Source organism: Schistocerca piceifrons, chromosome 1 (assembly GCF_021461385.2).
Source record: "Schistocerca piceifrons isolate TAMUIC-IGC-003096 chromosome 1, iqSchPice1.1, whole genome shotgun sequence".
Classification (NCBI taxonomy): domain Eukaryota; kingdom Metazoa; phylum Arthropoda; class Insecta; order Orthoptera; family Acrididae; genus Schistocerca; species Schistocerca piceifrons.
Window position 1 is genome coordinate 165,993,996 of NC_060138.1, and position 19,571 is coordinate 166,013,566.

The 19,571-nt window shown below is 39.8% G+C and overlaps 1 protein-coding gene across 1 annotated transcript in view; it reads right to left on the reverse strand.

Annotated features, from left to right (window-relative positions):
- The window catches only part of LOC124788969 (4-hydroxyphenylpyruvate dioxygenase), a 124,408-nt gene that overhangs the window by 31,625 nt on the left and 73,212 nt on the right, over positions 1-19,571 (reverse strand). Inside the window, exon 3 of the mRNA XM_047256261.1 lies at positions 11,204-11,266. Coding sequence (XP_047112217.1) covers positions 11,204-11,266 — 63 coding nt within the window. The remainder of the gene's footprint in view (positions 1-11,203; positions 11,267-19,571) is intronic.

The following is a 19,571-nucleotide window of genomic DNA, read 5'->3' on the forward strand; positions in this document are numbered from 1 at the left end:
GCACACAACACCCAGTCATCACGAGGCAGAGAAAATCCCTGACACCGCCGGGAATCGAACCCGGGAACCCAGGCACGGGAAGCGAGAACGCTACCGCACGACCACGAACTGCGGACCTTTATCAGCAAGAATCAACATGTGCCCCTGAACAGAAACAAATTATTTTACTTGCTCATAAAACTCATGTGACCTTTGTAGCTATTCCAAAGCCTGATTAATTATTGGCACCCCATGATGCAATGTGTTGTCACTTGGTGAACGACATCATTTTGGTGTCACTCTTTAATAAACAGAACTGTAGTCAAGGTGGTAACACAACATCATACAACTATACAGAAGCAGACAGTCCCACAATAATACACAGTGTCTACACAGGAGCTGGCAACAGGGTAGCATCAAAGCCAGACAAGGCTTTTGTTGCTGTACTGTAATTGGTTCATATGTTGCAGCACCTCACATTCCACATTTGTTTTCCAGTCATACGACCAACTTTACAGCTCTTGTTAAGTGACCTTGAAGTGATACCTCACAGCAGCCCAGGTGGAGCTTTCTGGAGGCCACTGACAGTGCTGTGTCAACGAAGACAGTATGCAATGGATGCCACACAATTAATTTAACCACGTCAGGCATCCAGTATGAGCAATAATAAAAACTCTGCTGACACCATGCCATGTGAAAAAGGTGGAGTAGGGAACACCTTGAATGGTACCTAGTTCAACAGTACTGGGTTCTCTTCACAGATGAGTGCAGGATTTGTCTGATTTTTTGTAATCACTGTAGAAGAAGATGGAGGCAGCCAGATATCAATGCATGTCCTAGGCATGCAAATTGATGGTTGAACATGGAGGTGAATCAGTAATATTTTGGGAAGATATTCTGTTGGACACCTGTAACCATTATTGAAGGCAAACTGAAGGCTGTCCAATATCAGGACAGGAACCTCCAGTCTATTGTGCAGTCATTCAGTTAATTTTTATCAAAGGGTTGGTGTTTCAATGCAGTAATGCATGAGCACACTGCACCCACCCTATACATATATTCCTTCAAGGGGCCATAATCATCTGAATGGAATGGACTGTGTGTCTGCTGACATGAGCCTGATTGAGCAAGCTTTGGCCCCATTGAAATTTGATTACATCTTCACAGGAATTCCCCTCATGCACTGGATAATTTCAGTAGGACTGCTGTCAAGCAGTGAAACAATCTTGGGCAGCAGTGTCTCAATAACTTTGTGACATATGTCAAGGAGGATCCAAGCATGTTATAGTGCATGGGCTGGAGCTACAGGGTACTGAATGTTACCAGCTAGCAGATTTTACTTTCAAAGATGTGCACTTTTGAACAGACTGCCTTTATTTTGGCTACTATTTTGTATTTACTTCACAATAAAGGTACAATGGTGAGCAAAACTAAAGGACAAAAGTAACTCATATATGATGAGTCACTGCCAAAGTAATGTAGCTCAATTAAACTTTGACCATACATAGAAAGACCTGCTACAGTGTAATGCAAAAGATAACTGAAAGAAATATGCAATGATACAAACAGAAATGTATAATACCACAACCCTTTTTGGGATCCCATATCCTCTTCCAGTCTCATCTCCACTCTCCTGAAGATGCTTTGAATTTGTCTTTTCTGATTACCTGGATTTGAATACACCAAAAATTTTTTTTGCATCAAATTAGTTATTTGCACTAATTTAAGCTATTGTTTTGACACTGTTTACATTGGGCCTCACCAGTATGTAGAATGAAGGAAGCATATTGGATTAAAAGTTAAAGTACCATCACAGTTCGTACACAGAACAAACTATAGGCACATGGTAGGAATAAATTTGCTATTGTAATTATGAAGTAATTAATGATTAAAGCTCCGATATTTCTAGTCATCAGACATCAGAAAAGGAGAACTTGAGGTACTATAGAAGAATACCATGAGAAGAGAAGGGAATTAGATAAGGAATGTAGGAGGAAAAAGAGAGAATTTGAAAAAAATGGTGGATTGATGAGTTAGAAGAGAGAAATACTGCTCAAGAAACAAGGAAATTCTATATGAGGGTTAAGGACATAAAGAAAGAATTCCAACCCAGAGCATTTTTCTGTAAAGATAAGGAGTGAAATCTGATTGGAGGAAAAGATCAGATTTTAGACAGATGGGTGGTGTATTTTAGTGAACTATTGAATGCAGAATTGGAAAACGAAGGTGGGGTTGATGCCGATATGGCAGAAGAGGTGGAGCAGGAGGTAAACAGAGATGAAGAGCACCAGGGATCAGTAGCAGAACCCACACTGGAAGAAGTTAAAGTTAGTATCAAGACTCTTAAAAACAATAAAGCTGCGGGAACACAATGTATTCATCATCCAGCAAATAGTGCAGTTGTGCCACTGTGACACATGACATTGCATGCCTTGCAATCATGTTAAATGTGGTTACAAATGCACCTGCTGTTGGATAAGGGTCCATTCTTGTCTGTTGCACAATGTAGCACTCATCTGCTGCTGTAGGTGACCATTATCGACCTGCTTATCTCCTTTAGGCAGCAGAGTCTGTGGTTTGGGACACTTCCAATGCACATGAAATAATGTTGTGAGCAGTACTAAACTCCTGAGCTACACTCATCACACATTGTCTTCCCTCCAGTTTCCTGATTATTCTAAACCATGTGAAGTCATCCAAATATTGTCTTCAGGTCATGCTGTAATGGAGAATGTAACCACAGAGCAATCTAAATGCTCACTGATTCACCCACACTGTCTTTTCTGGTTCCCTCAACAGCCTGGTGTTCTGGAGCCAGCTGATCTCACACCATGTGACATCCATCTTTCTCTGCACAATTGGCAGAAATCTGAGAACATGGTCCTCAACTTTCATTTCCACCAAATAATTACTTTACCTGTATCAGCCTTAAGATTTGCAGGGCAATGTATTTTCTAAGTTTCATAAGTCTTATTCTTTCATTTCCTGTACACCTGGACTCTAGCTACACACACATTTTGCAGATGACCAGGCACTGTGAAACTTTTCTGATCAGTTTTGTGCTACTTCCTAAATGATTCTTGTGTATTCAATTAGAAATTTATTTATGGCCACAAACACTTCCAGTTTCAAAACAGTTGCATACACAATTTAGGCTGAGTTTATTGAGTTGTATACTCATGAGCAATTGAATTAGAGATACCTGCTTTACTGGAAAAAGAGTGCTGCTGTTGTGATGGTAAACAGAATTTTTCAGTATAACATGACTAGTATGTCTCAGTTTTTGTACTGGGTGTTGTCATGACAACTGAGTACAGAATGGCCATGACATATGATAATCACAGCCCGATACCCTGTGCTGAACACAGAGAACTTTCCATCTCAAACTTTGTGTAGGCACTGGAATTTTCATGTATCACCATGTCAGGAGTATATTATGAGTAACTAAGTTTTGGGAAAACTACTGCCTTTGGAGTCTGCTGCCTTGGGCAACAGTATATTTATGATAGAGTTCATTGAATTAGGTTGTGGTTTTTCTTGCTAATGCAAGACACATTAATCAGACATGTTCCTGGTACTGTTTCACTTGTTCCAGGAGAAGACAACACTAAAAATGTGGAAGCAATGTGTTTAAGAAAAGTTAAATTTTTCATCAATGCTGTTTGCTCTGTAAATCTTACTTAACTATTCTTCACTTATGGTTTTTCCAGCGTACATGAGTCATTGTTTACGATTCTGTTACACACTAGATTCCTTTTATGATCAGAGAGTAACTGACATGTTTTCTACCAACATTTGAGTGTCTTGGTCGCTTTTACATCTAAATCACTAAACGGATCGCAGTCTAAAAAGAAGTTGTTATGACTATTGCAGTGTAATTTTTAATCATATTCTGAAGCTTTAAAATAAAAAACAATACAGACATTTCAGGTGTCCTCAGTTTGTACTATAAGAGAGAAAATCAGTATTAAAGTCCCAACAAATAATGTGAGTTTGTTAAGTCAGCATAATCTCTTTAACAAATTCTCTAACTGCTTTATGAAAATACAGTACTTGCTTGTTGTAATGTTCCAAACTTGTTTTTACTGCTAATGCACATCTTCTATGCTTAATTAATCCCTGTAGCCACAGTAGCTACTTATGACTCAAAATCGCACTGTTGGATGCAATTCTGCTTTTCATGTATTTAAGACATGAGAACACAGATTAGCTCTACCATCTTTTGTCTGGTGGGTATCAGCATCATTAGAGTTAGTGCTCTGAGAAGTATTCCACACAGATCACATTTTCAGTAGTATACGGTAGCATTTTTTGTACATCTACATATGCAGTCAGGTGTAGCAACTGATGTATTTTTGATATCACAGAGAAACTTATATTGAATAAATATTTAAGGAAATTAACTTTTAAGCATTCATTGTTCATATTGTTTTATCTTCAGATGACATTACGCAATAATTGCTGCTGTGTGTTAAAGCAAAGTGTACCTATTTCATTGTGTTGGCATTCGATTTGTCTAATGGTGAAGTGAGAGAGATACAATGTAAAACGTTTCTTTCCTCATTGATCATCATGAATAACTGAGTGAGAAAGAGAACTGCTCCAAATTGCCACAAATATTATTGCATTAGCCTAGTCTAAAATACTCAAGATACCCTGCATATTTCATTGTTGTATGGATGCCACATGGTGATCAGAAAACTGTGAGCACTATTGACTTGTGTTTTTCAAAACCCACTGTTGTAACACAGCATTCAGAGACCTGCTCAACATAATATTCACTGAGCCTTAAGGCCTGTGACTACTTTAATTCATCATGTTCTAAGGATCTGATTTATTTTCAGAAAATCGATTTCTGCATTAGCATCAACAACAGCTTCAGCTGACATGTCTTAAACTTTATCACTTGTATAAAGATAACTGCAAAAAATCTATATGAAGAGAGAAATTTATAATTACAACACTATGAACAAGGATACCATCATCATCATCATCATCAACCAGTTGTATCACTTAATGATGTGACCTCTTTGAGTCAGTGTGTAACAAAGCATTCCAGTAAGATCTTTCATTTTTTCCGATCCTGAGCTTGCTGTTGCCAATTGAATCCCACTGTCTTCCTTATATCTCTGTCCCATCTGTCTGGTGGTCTTCCTCTAGGTCTCTTTTGGTAAATTGGGCTCCAGTCTAGGACTTGTTTAGACCATCTACCATCTTTTGTTCAAGCAACATGACCAGCCCACTGCCATTTCAAAGTATTCACTCTTTCCATTATGTTTGTGACCTTATTTCAACTGCTCTCTTCCTGTCTTTTTTGATCTAACCCAACATTGATCTTTCCATTCCTCTTTGGGTTGCTGTTAGCTTCCTAACAATGAACTCATTAATGTCCATGTTTTGCAGCCATATGTTATTACTGGCAATATACATTGGTCAAAAATAGATTTCTTCAGCTCAACCAAAAATTAGATTTCAAAATTGGAGAGTACCTCCCATAAGCTTGCCAGCCCAGTTTATTTCATCAGAATATTTCTGGTTTTAAATTTCCTTTCATGTTTATCAGTTGACCCAGATAGATATATTCTGTGACTCTTTGGAGTTGTGTACTTCCAACTGATATACTTCCCTCAGGTGTCCATTCATTGATCATAATCTTGGTTTTATCAATGTTCAGTTTTAATCCAACTTCAGAGCATACTAATGCAAGTTCATTAACTAATACTAATAACATACTCAGACCTATATATGAACACTTAGAGAACTCCATTTAATTGTTCTTTTTCTGTCCAGTAATTTAAATACAGTGTATTCCTCCATTATTTCCTTATGATTCCATTCCAGAAGTCCAGAAGATCTTCAGTCCCTCATCAAATCCTTAGGCCCATTCTAGAACTTCCATCCTTACCCCACCAGTGCTTGCACTCCTACCTTCTACGTGCTTCCTAAAGTCAATGAACCCAACCACACAGGTGTCCCATTGTGACCAGTTACTGTGCCCCCACAGAGAATCTCTTCTCTAGCCTTCAGGCTATTATGCTTCACTTGCCCTCCTACGTAAGGGACACCAACCATTTCCTGTACTGACTCTCAACAGTTCCTGTTCCCTTACCACCAGGCACCATGCTTGTCACTGTCAGTGCCACCTTCTCCTCCCCTATCCTGAAAGCCCATGGCTTTGCCTTTCCCAATGCCTAACTGATTTCAGACAAACACCTCCATCCTTGTCACCAAGACCAACTAATCATCATCCATAATTAATTCTCCTTTGACAGCATCACTTACAAACAAATCCATGTTACAGCAATGGGACTCGCATGGCACCATCCTATGTCAACCTGTTCATGGGCCATCTAGATGAATCCTTCCTAACCATCCAGAATCCCAAACCCTTCACCTGGTTCAGATTCATTGATGACATCTTTGTGATCTGTACTGAGGGTGAGGGCATCCTATCCACATTCCTTCAGAACCTCAACACCTTCTCCCTGACTTACTTTACTTGGTCCTGCTCCACTCAACAAGCCACTTTCCACAATGTTGACCTGCACCTCAAGGATAGCTACATTACACCTCCATCCACATCAAGCCTGCCAACCATCAGCAATCTCTCACTTCAACAGGAGCCACTTCCACACAGCCTAGCCACCCATCATCGTTGCATCAGTAGTGATGAGTAGCCCTCTCCAAATATGCCAAGGGCCTCACTGTGGCCTTCACAGATCGAAACCACCTTCCTGATCTCATTCAGAAACGGACAGCTCATGCCTTGTCTCTCCAGTCTCCTATCACCTCCCACACATTTATTATCCAGCTACAAAGGAGCACTCCTTTCACAACTCAGTACCACCCAGTACTGGAGGAACTGAAACACACTTTCTGCCAGGGCTCTGACTAACTCTCACCAAGCTCTGAAATGGACTTATTCTACCTACTATTATTCCCACCCCTTCCAAAGTGGTATTCTGCTGAACACAAAACCTACATAACATTCTTGTCCATTCCTACTTCATTCTTGCTCCCAACTCCTTGCCTCGTGGCTCATATCTCTGCAAAAGACCTAGCTGCAAGACCTATCCCATACATCCTCCCACCACCACCTAATCTTGTCCTGTCACAGGCATCTCCCATCCCATCAAAGGCACAAAGCAGCCATGTCATCTGCAAACTAAGCTGCAACCATTGTCCTGTTTTCCAGGTGGGTATAACAACTAACAAGCTGTCTGTCCGCATGAATGTTCACCGCCAAACTATGCCCAAGAGACATTTGGCCTGCCCAGTCACTGAAAGTGCTGCCCAACACAATGTACCCACTTCAGTAACAGCTTCATAGCCTGCACCATCTAGATCCTTCCTATCAACATAAGCTTTTCTGAATTATACAGCTGGGAACTCTCCATCCCTTCATTCCCGTAACCCGCCTGGTCTCAACCTTCACTATTCCCTGTCCTCCATCTACCTATCCCCTTCCATGCTCCATTCCAACACTGCACATGCCTTCTGTTCCACCAACAAACTTTTCACCTTATTCTCTCCCCTTTCCATTTTCAGCTTCCCCTGCCCTTTCCTCCCTCAGAAGGGAGTGCTCAGAAAGCACTAAACCACAACAATACAAATAGGGCCCCATGCTATATGAAGGCAGGACTTCAGATGCACTTGCCAGCAAACTAAGCGAAGATTCCACCTTTGCTAAACATGCACTGATGTTATCTACAGAGGAACTAAAGGCAAACACAGTTTCATTACTCACCTCACTAAAGTAGCAGCAGCTAGTTAATATTGTCCTCGCCATTAGATAATGTGCTTGTTATCGCTGTTCCACACCCACATTCCATAGACTTCTTTCTCCCCTCTGACGCCCTCCCATTTTTGGCCTCTTTATCACATTCACCAGTTTGTCCGTACAATATAGTAGTCTGCACCATTATTCACTTGTATAACATTTCTTGGCTTATACATTCCTAAATTTTTAATCTTTGAGTACAAAGTAACTGAAGATGCATTTGTTTAGAGCTTCTTTGTGAATCTGTTTATGCTCAGGTTTTAGTATCAATATATGTGGTCTGTTCAGAAAATTCCAGAACATTCATAATTTTGCACCAATACTGTGTTAGCAACACACTCCTGGCATCCGTGCACACACTTATGTTTAATGTGTAACTACAAGAAATTTTGTTGTCGTATATATGTTAATTATTGTTCAGTGCTGTATTGAGTAGAACATTGTGTCGCACAGTTTGAAATGGCAGTGATAGAGGAGCAATGTGTCTGCGTTAAATTTTGCTTGAAACTCGAGAAAACCTTTACACACACACACCAAATGATGCAGAGAGGCTACAGTAATAAGTGCTTATCCATACTCAGTGTTACAAATGGTTCACATGGTTTAAAAATGACTGGATGGAAGTTAAAGATGATCTTCATCCAGGACACCCTTCACTGTCTCCTGACGATGCTCATGTCAGGAACATCAATGAAATTGTGCATGCCAATCAAAGACTGACTATCCAAGAGATTGCAGAAGAATGTAACATTTCACTTGTTCATGTCATGAAATCCTGACACAGCATCTTGGAACGCATCATGTTGCTGTCAAGTTCGTCCTGGGGCTTATGAATCAAGACCAGAAAGACCCTTGCCTTGCAATCTGCAAAGAGTTTTTGAATTGCACAAATGAGAATGAGATGTTCCATTAGAGATTCATAACTGGTGATGAGGCATGGGTCTACAACTATGATGGTGAGACCAAGGTTCAATCTTCACAATGGGTCAGGGAAGTTTCTCCAAGACCAGGTCAGGTCAAATGCTCATCATGAATTCATGCTACAGACACAAACTGTTAATTGATGTTAATTGATGATACTATTGGGACATGTTGTGATGCCTGTGAGAAAATGTGAGAAAGAAATGGCCTGAAATGTGGCAAGACAATTCATGGCTCCTGCAGTATAATAATGCACCCCCACATTCATCCCTGTTGGTGCATGACTATTGCACAAAAAATGAAATCACTGTGCCCCTCTTCCTCCATACTCTCCAGATCTGGACCCTGCAAACTTTTTTTTGTTTCCGGAGATGAAAACCCCATTGAGAGGATAAAGATTTGCAATGATCGACGAGATAAAAGAAAATTTACAGACGATGCTTCGCGCAGTCTGCAAGAGGCATACCAAGATTGCTTCCGGAAGTGTAAATGGCATTGGGAGTGGTGTAGCAATTGTGGAGGAGAGTATTTCAAAGGAGGCCATGCACAATAAATAAAAAGGAAGCATAGAAAAATTTTGTGGACAAAGTTCTGCAATTTTTTGAACAGACCTCGTATAGTCATAAAATGTCATTTAGCTTTGAAAAACAATCTTTGTACAGCTACAAATTCTCACTGATGTTGTTTGGATTACCTGTTTCATCTTAAGTAATCTGAGTATGGCCTGAAGAGCCAAAAGCAAGTTCATAATGAACTATTAAATAAATATTATTGTGGAACTTCGGTACTGTGTGTTTAAGTTTTTAATACGTCAATGTTCCACCAAGTACCAATCAATTATTCCATAAAAAGCATATATCTTAATAGATAAAGATAGAAGAGCTGTCAGTGATCATTGCATAGCTAGCATTGCATTACACATCTTTTTTTATAAAATTGAGGGCTAGAGTACTTGCATACAATTAGTATTATGCCTACTAAGGCTAGATTTTCTAACACATTCAAATAAAGTTACAACAGCATTCTCATCTATAGCTACAATTTTAAGGGAACCAATTTTACTAGCCTTTCACAAAGAAAGTTTTGGACATGCTCTCTCATATTTTGAAGGGTATTTCAGTCATCTGTAGTCCATTATACACCTATCTACAATTTGGAGGAGCATCAGTGGACGGCAAACAAAACTAACAAAACAAATTGTTGACATTTTTATATTAATGTGTTGACAAAAGCAAAATCTTAGCATATTGTATATTTCATAATAAAGGTGGGTAGATCATGTAACTAATGAGGAGGTATTGAATAGGATTGGGGAGAAGAGAAGTTTGTGGCACAACTTGACTAGAAGAAGGGATCGGTTGGTAGGACATGTCCTGAGGCATCAAGGGATCACAAATTTAGCATTCGAGAGTAGCATGGAGGGTAAAAATCGTAGAGGGAGACCAAGAGATGAATACACTAAGCAGATTCAGAAGGATGTAGGTTGCAGTAGGTACTGGGAGATGAAGGAGCTTGCACAGGATAGATTAGCATGGAGAGCTGCATCAAACCAGTCTCAGGACTGAAGACCACAACAACAACAATAATGTACTGGATTAATTATAAGACAGATACACCAGATTTTACTTACAAATTTATGGGTACAGATGACACCTCCATTTCCTTTTATGAGTCACTTTTTAAATATGGATGGAATGTTACCAAAATAAAATAAATGGAATGATATTTAGCAGCAAGGAAGCTTCGTGACTTCAACATCATGACGTTTTAAGAGAACGCTTCCAACAAATTAAGTATGTAATTATAAAACAGATGCTTACTGCACTTTTCAATATCTACTGGAATAACAATGTGTTTTAACCCCAAAGACAGAAAGCTGGAACACTGCAGTTCAGGTGTATTAACTCTATTTATGTATGAGTGTTAGTATGCCAAACAGTGGGAGTTATTTACTGTTGTATTTATACCATAGTAACTTAAAGACAATAAAATAACAGAGAAAGAGCTGTAATTAATATAAACAACTAAGCCTTATAAGATTCATTTGGGGTATGCTGTGACAAATATAGCAAGCTGCCAGGCAGCAAAAGACAAACATAAAATGAATAGAAGTACTTTTAACTTTTAAGAACATCCAAAGGAAGGTAAGAAATAAACATACTGGTACTTCAAAAGGATCAGAGTTTGTCAGTGAAAAAGATCCCCTTGAGTATGGTCTTAAGAACACATGATAAATTTTTGGCTTGTTAAAATTGTATTTAATGAGTGAGAAAGATTTTATTGCTGTAACATAACAAATGATTATCAATGAACGAATGTCATGGAGAGGATCAAATAACTGAGGCAGAGTTGGACAGGACCTTTGAAACTGAGCAGTCATACTTTTAAAAAAATGTTGGTGTAACTGCATTCTTAATTGTAGCTTTTTAAACAGCTTCAGTATCTCAAGAGAACAGGTACATAACATTATTTAAAAAATTAGTATTCAGAGTACAGACATAAACAGCTGTGGAAAACACTTACCTGTTTTGCATTTCCAACCCAGAAAGTGATGTGATCAAAGTGAACAAATCGTCCCCCATCTGGCTGCAAAAGAATAGATGTTCTGTAAATATGCTGTCAGAAATTAATATTGATAGTGTAATACAAATAGGGGTAATGCAGGAGTAGGTTTAATAATGAATAGGAAAATAGGAATGCGGGTAAGCTACTACAAACAGCATAGTGAACGCATTATTGTGGCCAAGATAGATACGAAGCCCACGCCTACTACAGTAGTACAAGTTTATATGCCAACTAGCTCTGCAGATGACGAAGAAATTGAAGAAATGTATGATGAAATAAAAGAAATTATTCAGATTGTGAAGGGAGACGAAAATTTAATAGTCATGGGTGACTGGAATTCGAGTGTAGGAAAAGGGAGAGAAGGAAACATAGTAGGTGAATATGGATTGGGGGACAGAAATGAAAGAGGAAGCCGCCTGGTCGAATTTTGCACAGAGCACAACCTAATCATAACTAACACTTGGTTTAAGAATCATGAAAGAAGGTTGTATACATGGAAGAACCCTGGAGATACTAAAAGGTATCAGATAGATTATATAATGGTAAGACAGAGATTTAGGAACCAGGTTTTAAATTGTAAGACATTTCCAGGGGCAGATGTGGACTCTGACCACAATCTATTGGTTATGACCTGTAGATTAAAACTGAAGAAACTGCAAAAAGGTGGGAATTTAAGGAGATGGGACCTGGATAAATTAAAAGAACCAGAGGTTGTACAGAGATTCAGGGAGAGCATAAGGGAGCAATTGACAGGAATGGGGGAAATAAATACAGTAGAAGAAGAATGGGTAGCTTTGAGGGATGAAGTAGTGAAGGCAGCAGAGGATCAAGTAGGTAAAAAGACGAGGGCTAGTAGAAATCCTTGGGTAACAAAAGAAATATTGAGTTTAATTGATGAAAGGAGAAAATATAAAAATGCAGTAAGTGAAACAGGCAAAAAGGAATACAAGCGTCTCAAAAATGAGATCGACAGGAAGTGCAAAATGGCTAAGCAGGGATGGCTAGAGGACAAATGTAAAGGTGTAGAGGCCTATCTCACTAGGGGTAAGATAGATACCGCCTACAGGAAAATTAAAGAGACCTTTGGAGATAAGAGAACCACTTGTATGAACATCAAGAGCTCAGATGGAAACCCAGTTCTAAGCAAAGAAGGGAAAGCAGAAAGGTGGAAGGAGTATATAGAGGATCTATACAAGGGCGATGTACTTGAGGACAATATTATGGAAATGGAAGAGGATGTAGATGAAGATGAAATGGGAGATATGATACTGCGTGAAGAGTTCGACAGAGCACTGAAAGACCTGAGTCGAAACAAGGCCCCCGGAGTAGACAATATTCCATTGGAACTACTGACGGCCATGGGAGAGCCAGTCCTGACAAAACTCTACCATCTGGTGAGCAAGATGTATGAAACAGGCGAAATACCCTCAGACTTCAAGAAGAATATAATAATTCCAATCCCAAAGAAAGCAGGTGTTGACAGATGTGAAAATTACCGAACTATCAGCTTAATAAGTCACAGCTGCAAAATACTAACACGAATTCTTTACAGACGAATGGAAAAACTAGTAGAAGCCAACCTCGGGGAAGATCAGTTTGGATTCCGTAGAAACACTGGAACACGTGAGGCAATCCTGACCTTACGACTTATCTTAGAAGAAAGATTAAGGAAAGGCAAACCTACGTTTCTAGCATTTGTAGACTTAGAGAAAGCTTTTGACAATGTTGACTGGAATACTCTCCTTCAAATTCTAAAGGTGGCAGGGGTAAAATACAGGGAGCGAAAGGCTATTTACAATTTGTACAGAAACCAGATGGCAGTTATAAGAGTCGAGGGACATGAAATGGAAGCAGTGGTTGGGAAGGGAGTAAGACAGGGTTGTAGCCTCTCCCCGATGTTGTTCAATCTGTATATTGAGCAAGCAGTAAAGGAAACAAAAGAAAAATTCGGAGTAGGTATTAAAATTCATGGAGAAGAAATAAAAACTTTGAGGTTCGCCGATGACATTGTAATTCTGTCAGAGACAGCGAAGGACTTGCAAGAGCAGTTGAATGGAATGGACAGTGTCTTGAAAGGAGGATATAAGATGAACATCAACAAAAGCAAAACAAGGATAATGGAATGTAGTCTAATTAAGTCGGGTGATGCTGAGAGAATTAGATTAGGAAATGAGGCACTTAAAGTAGTAAAAGAGTTTTGCTACTTGGGGAGCAAAATAACTGATGATGGTCGAAGTAGAGAGGATATAAAATGTAGGCTGGCAATGGCAAGGAAAGCGTTTCTGAAGAAGAGAAATTTGTTAACATCCAGTATTGATTTAAGTGTCAGAAAGTCATTTCTGAAAGTATTCGTATGGAGTGTAGCCATGTATGGAAGTGAAACATGGACGATAAATAGTTTGGACAAGAAGAGAATAGAAGCTTTCGAAATGTGGTGCTACAGAAGAATGCTGAAGATTAGATGGGTAGATCACATAACTAATGAGGAAGTATTGAATAGGATTGGGGAGAAGAGAAGTTTGTGGCACAACTTGACCAGAAGAAGGGATCGGTTGGTAGGACATGTTCTGAGGCATCAAGGGATCACCAATTTAGTATTGGAGGGCAGCGTGGAGGGTAAAAATCGTAGAGGGAGACCAAGAGATGAATACGCTAAGCAGATTCAGAAGGATGTAGGTTGCAGTAGGTACTGGGAGATGAAAAAGCTTGCACAGGATAGAGTAGCATGGAGAGCTGCATCAAACCAGTCTCAGGACTGAAGACCACAACAACAACAACAATACAAATTTACAGAACTGGACCTTCTATACTGAATAACTGACTGTATTGTTAGTCCTATACATTACAGCAAAGCAGAGCACATGGAAGATTTTGAGAAACAGTAGCATTGTATTAGCAACTTTGCTTTCTGGGTAACAAAGTTCTGTTGATTAGTTTCAAGAAATGCTGAGGTGGGTTTGATGTGAATATACAACATTGTAGACAAGTAAGTTAAACTGATATGAAAAGTATGAAACCAGAAGAGCTGGAACTGTTTATTAAGGAAATTGAACTAAATGGTGACATATTTAAGCTGTGATGAATATATAACAGATCAGTTTATTTGTGGATGGTACCTATTCAATAACCAAGGCATTAACATAATGTAATACAGCTCTAAATAACAAAATTTGATGAAGTTTTCAAACAATGGAAAATCCAGGATGGAATGTAACAATATTACAAAAGGGATAGTTGCTACTCACCATATAGCAGAACTGGCAACTGATAAAAAGCCCACTTTTTATCAGTCTTTATTATGACTATCTCTGCTATATGGTGAGTAGCAACTATCCTTTTCATAATATTGTTACATGAAGTTTTTGTTTATCTTATTTTTGTGTTTATTACTTAATCCAGCAACAGTAATGCATTTCCCACAATGTATACTATTGGGGACTGCGAGGGAGGGGGGGGGGGGCCACAAAAGGGGCTCATTTCTTGTGTTGTGTGCTTTGTTATGCCACAGGCAGGGGAAGCAAGAATATTTGGTTTTAGTTTTCCTGAGATCAGCATCGTATCCCCATAAGTCTTTTTACATGGTACAGAACGAGCTCCTAGTATAGGAGGAAACTTGTTTGCATTTGAAATGTAGCAAGTTGGTATCTAATCATCAGTCATGTATTCTGTTCCCAAGAATAACTAAAAATTTTTGCACTCTCATTCTATATCTAATGCAGTTGCACATATAACATGTGGTGTAATCTACAGGTCATAACCAATAGATTGTGGTCAGAGTCCACATCTGCCCCTGGAAATGTCTTACAATTTAAAACCTGGTTCCTAAATCTCTGTCTTACCATTATATAATCTATCTGATACCTTTAAGTATCTCCAGGGTTCTTCCATGTATACAACCTTCTTTCATGATTCTTAAACCAAGTGTTAGCTATGATTATGTTGTGCTCTGTGCAAAATTCGACCAGGCGGCTTCCTCTTTCATTTCTTAGCCCCAATCCATATTCACCTACTACATTTCCTTCTCTCCATTTTCCTACACTCGAATTCCAGTCACCCATGACTATTAAATTTTCGTCTCCCTTCACTATCTGAATAATTTCTTTTATTTCATCATACATTTCTTCGTCATCTGCAGAGCTAGTTGGCATATAAACTTGTACTACTGTAGTAGGTGTGGACTTCGTATCTATCTTGGCCACAACAATGCGTTCACTATGCTGTTTGTAGTAGCTTACCCGCATTCCTATTTTCCTATTCATTATTAAACCTCCTCCTGCTTTACCCCTATTTGATTTTGTGTTTATAACCCTACAGTCACCTGACCAGAAGTCTTGTTCCTCCTGCCACCGAACTTCACTAATTCCCACTATATCTAACTTTAACCTATCCATTTCCCTTTTTAAATTTTCTAACCTACCTGCCCGATTAAGGGATCTGACATTCCATGCTCCGACCCGTAGAATGCCAGTTTTCTTTCTCCTGATAACGACATCCTCTTGAGTAGTCCCCGCCCGGAGATCCGAATGGGGGACTATTTTACCTCCAGAATATTTTACCCAAGAGGACGCCATCATCATTTAATCATACAGTAAAGCTGCATGCCCTCGGGAAAAATTACGGCTGTAGTTTCCCCTTGCTTTCAGCCGTTCGCAGTACCAGCACAGCAAGGCCGTTTTGGTTATTGTTACAAGGCCAGATCAGTCAATCATCCAGACTGTTGCCCTTGCAACTACTGAAAAGGCTGCTGCCCCTCTTCAGGAATGACACGTTTGTCTGGCCTCTCAACAGATACCCCTCCGTTGTGGTTGCACCTACGGTATGGCTATGTGTATCGCTGAGGCACGCAGGCCTCCCCACCAACGGCAAGGTCCATGGTTCATGGGGGGGGGGGGGGGGGGGACTTTTTTCATAGCAGGAAAAATTCTGTATGTTTATCAACAATATCAGTGATGGATAGATTTATAGGTATTTGTGCTCTCAAGAATAAAAATCATACCACAGTGTTGCTTCAGATAGGAAGTTATGAATATCATAACACAAGGTGTATCAAAAAGAATCATCCGATTTGGTACAACTATATTTCTGAAACTAATAAACATATACAATGAATTTTGTTTGTTGATGAATGGGAAGCTCAAAAAGTATTTTTTTCCGCACCTTTTCATAGAGGTTCAACATGCCCGCTTGAGATGCACAGCATACGTCAGCGCAGTATTCAAATTGTTCCTACACTGCAGCGAACATGTCTCAAGTTACAGATTCCACAGCTGCTGTTGTGTGATATCTCAGTTCATTCATTGTTTTGGTAACAGTGGCACACGAACAGTCTTTTATGAACCCCCACAAGAAACAATCACGTACAATCGGGTCCGGTGACCTTGGAGGCCAGTAATTTAAGGCTGAATCATATGGACCAGTGTGGCCGATCCATCATTCAGTAACCCTTTGATTAAAAAATCCCTGCACTTCCAGATGCCAGTGTGGCCATGTCCCATCCTGTTAGTAAATGAAGTCATTCGAGTCAGTCTCCAACTGTGGGAAAAGAAAGTTCTCAAGCATATCGAGATACGTGCTTCCTGTAATAGCGTTCTTTTCCCGTGAAACTGCAGAAACCACATTAAATTTTGGAGGGTCCTTCTCATGTTGCACAGCTTCACATAATTGTTCCGAACCCCATATTCTCACATTATGATGGTTCACCTTTTCATTTAAATGGAATGTTGCCTCATCACTAAACGCAAAGTGTGGAAGAAAACTGTCATCCTCCAGCGTGCCAAGACCGAAATTACAGAACTCCACACATTGTTGTTTGTCACCCTCATGAAGAGCTTGTAGTACCTGAATTTTGTATGCTTTCATGTGTAAACATCGACGCAACACAAGCTGGAGGATATCCAGGGCATGTTGAGCTGTTGAGCTGCACGGCGAATGGATTTCTGCGGTCCTGTGAAACCATGGCGGTTGCGTTCAATGTCTGTGTCATACACTCAGGACGGCCCGGGGATTTTCCTTTACTCAAAGAACGTTTTCTCGGAATTGTTCATGCCATCGTCTAGTACTCTGTGCTGTAGAATGATCCACATCATATCTAATACGAAAGTCATGCTGAACAGTTATTACTGACCCGCACTGCGCAGAACGTAAAACGCAAAACACTTTCTGTTGCTCAAAATGGTTGAAATGGCTCTGAGCACTATGGGACTTAATATCTGAGGTCAACAGTCCCCTAGACTTAGAATTACTTAAACCTACCCTAGACTTAGAATTACTTAAACCTAACTAACCTAAGGACATCACACACATCCATGCCCGAGGCAGGATTCAAACCTGCGACCGTAGCAACAGCTGAAGTGGGCGCACACCGCTGCTACCCAGCGGAAACCACGTAAAACTTGAGAGTTTGCAGTTTCCAACAACACGCTGTTCACGCACGTATCTCAAATAACATAATAGCGAATTTTTTTTTAAAACGAACGATTCTTTTTTATACACTCTGTATTTCTGAGCCGCTTTGGCTCAGGAAACAATTAGCTTTGCCGAGCTGCAAATTATGAAGTACATTTGTCACAGCATACAGATGTTCATGTTCAAACTCTACGTACTTTATTTACTTCTCACTGATAGATAACCCGAGACCTTGCCAGCCTACTAGATCACGACAGTTGGTGGAAGTCGTAAACAAAAGGCGACATACAACAATGACCACGTCGCAACAAAGCTCAGCTTGTGGTCTTACGGTAGCGTTCTCGCTTCCCGCGCACGGGGTCCTGGGTTCGATTCCCGGCGGGGCCAGGGATTTTTCCGTCTCGAGATGACTGAGTGTTGTTGTGTTGTCATCATCATCATCATTCATCCCCATTACGGTCGAAGGAAGACAATGCAAAACACGTCCGCTAGGACTCTGCCTAGTCGGCGGTGCCGGTCTCCCGCATGGTTCCCTATGCTACTTCATCATCATCATCACTAATACATACGCACTATTTTAAATCTCCGGCGCTGATTTGTTCTAGTGAGTGCAATTAAAATTCCATGGGAGGTGCCAGAACTCCTTTCCAGCCGAAATTAACCGCTGGCTATGAGGACAACAAGCTGAGGCCGGCAAAAAGATTACTCGGTTGTCACGAAATTCATTTCGGAAACTGAGCGAGGTAAAGATCTCTCCACTCGACCCACGTAGAGGGCAAATCTCGAGGACACACTTCTTCTTGCTCTTCCGAGAGATCTCTCCTGTGTCCACGGCCTTGATATACTATATTCACACAAAACAGAAGCTATTATAGCAGCTGGTCTCTATTTCAGCAATTGGTGAGACGAATGTGGTATGACTTTGAAGATGTAGTGACATTTCTGACTAGCTTCCTTAAGGATTAGCAGGAAAGGTTGTAATGTCTTATCAGGATGACTTCATTCATGCAATTTTTTGTGGGTGTTCATCAGCCACATTCTCCTAATTTATTTTTTGACTGTCTTCTAAATATCAGTTAAAATTTTAATAGCAAATTTTAACACTGATAAACATGACAATTTTACAGACTGTGTGACTGGGTGGATGAATGTGAGTGAAAATGGGAGAGAGTGATTGTCAGCATCGGGGAGTTCGTTTTTTGCGTATTTAATTTTATCTGTTTTAACCACACTTGTATTAGATTAACCTCACCATTATGCATTCTCAAGCCACAAAAATTTACGAATGCCAATAATGAAGCTACTCTGTCTGATTTGTAGCTTCTGTTTACCGTAAAAGTTTCCGGATGATTCTCAGGTGATTCGGAAAGAAGCTAAGTCTCCCCTGTTTTCGGAAATTATAGTAAGATCCAGCCCCAGAGCTATGATATTCCCAAACTGCGTAAAAACTTGATAATGGCGGCCCCTCCTCCCCCCGCCCTCTTCGAGCATTTGAGTTAGGACGTCATAATTAAAAAAAAAGACTTTTCAAAAATATGTTCATTTCGTAGCGCACATCTTTCTGATATATAAAACGTATAAGACATGTTAGTTGATGTTATTTGGTCTTAAGTATGCCAAAGTGTAGTGCCGCATATCTTCACATGACATTCTTGTATCGCACGTCACTATGTTTCGATCTTAGGAATGCAAATGTGTATATTTTGTATTGTATTGGAAGCCATCAAACCTATATTCTAGACAGTGGAAATTAAAATGTCCTGTGGCGCCTCTCCTGCTCCCAGTCGGTCAGTTTGACAACATACCCCTTTTAAAAAAACTCACAATTAATACTGGTTTGGACTGTTTGTGACTGGGAGAATAAGAACTCTTCGGAAAATTTGCAATCTTTGTTGCCTATTAGCTAATAACTTTCTCTTTT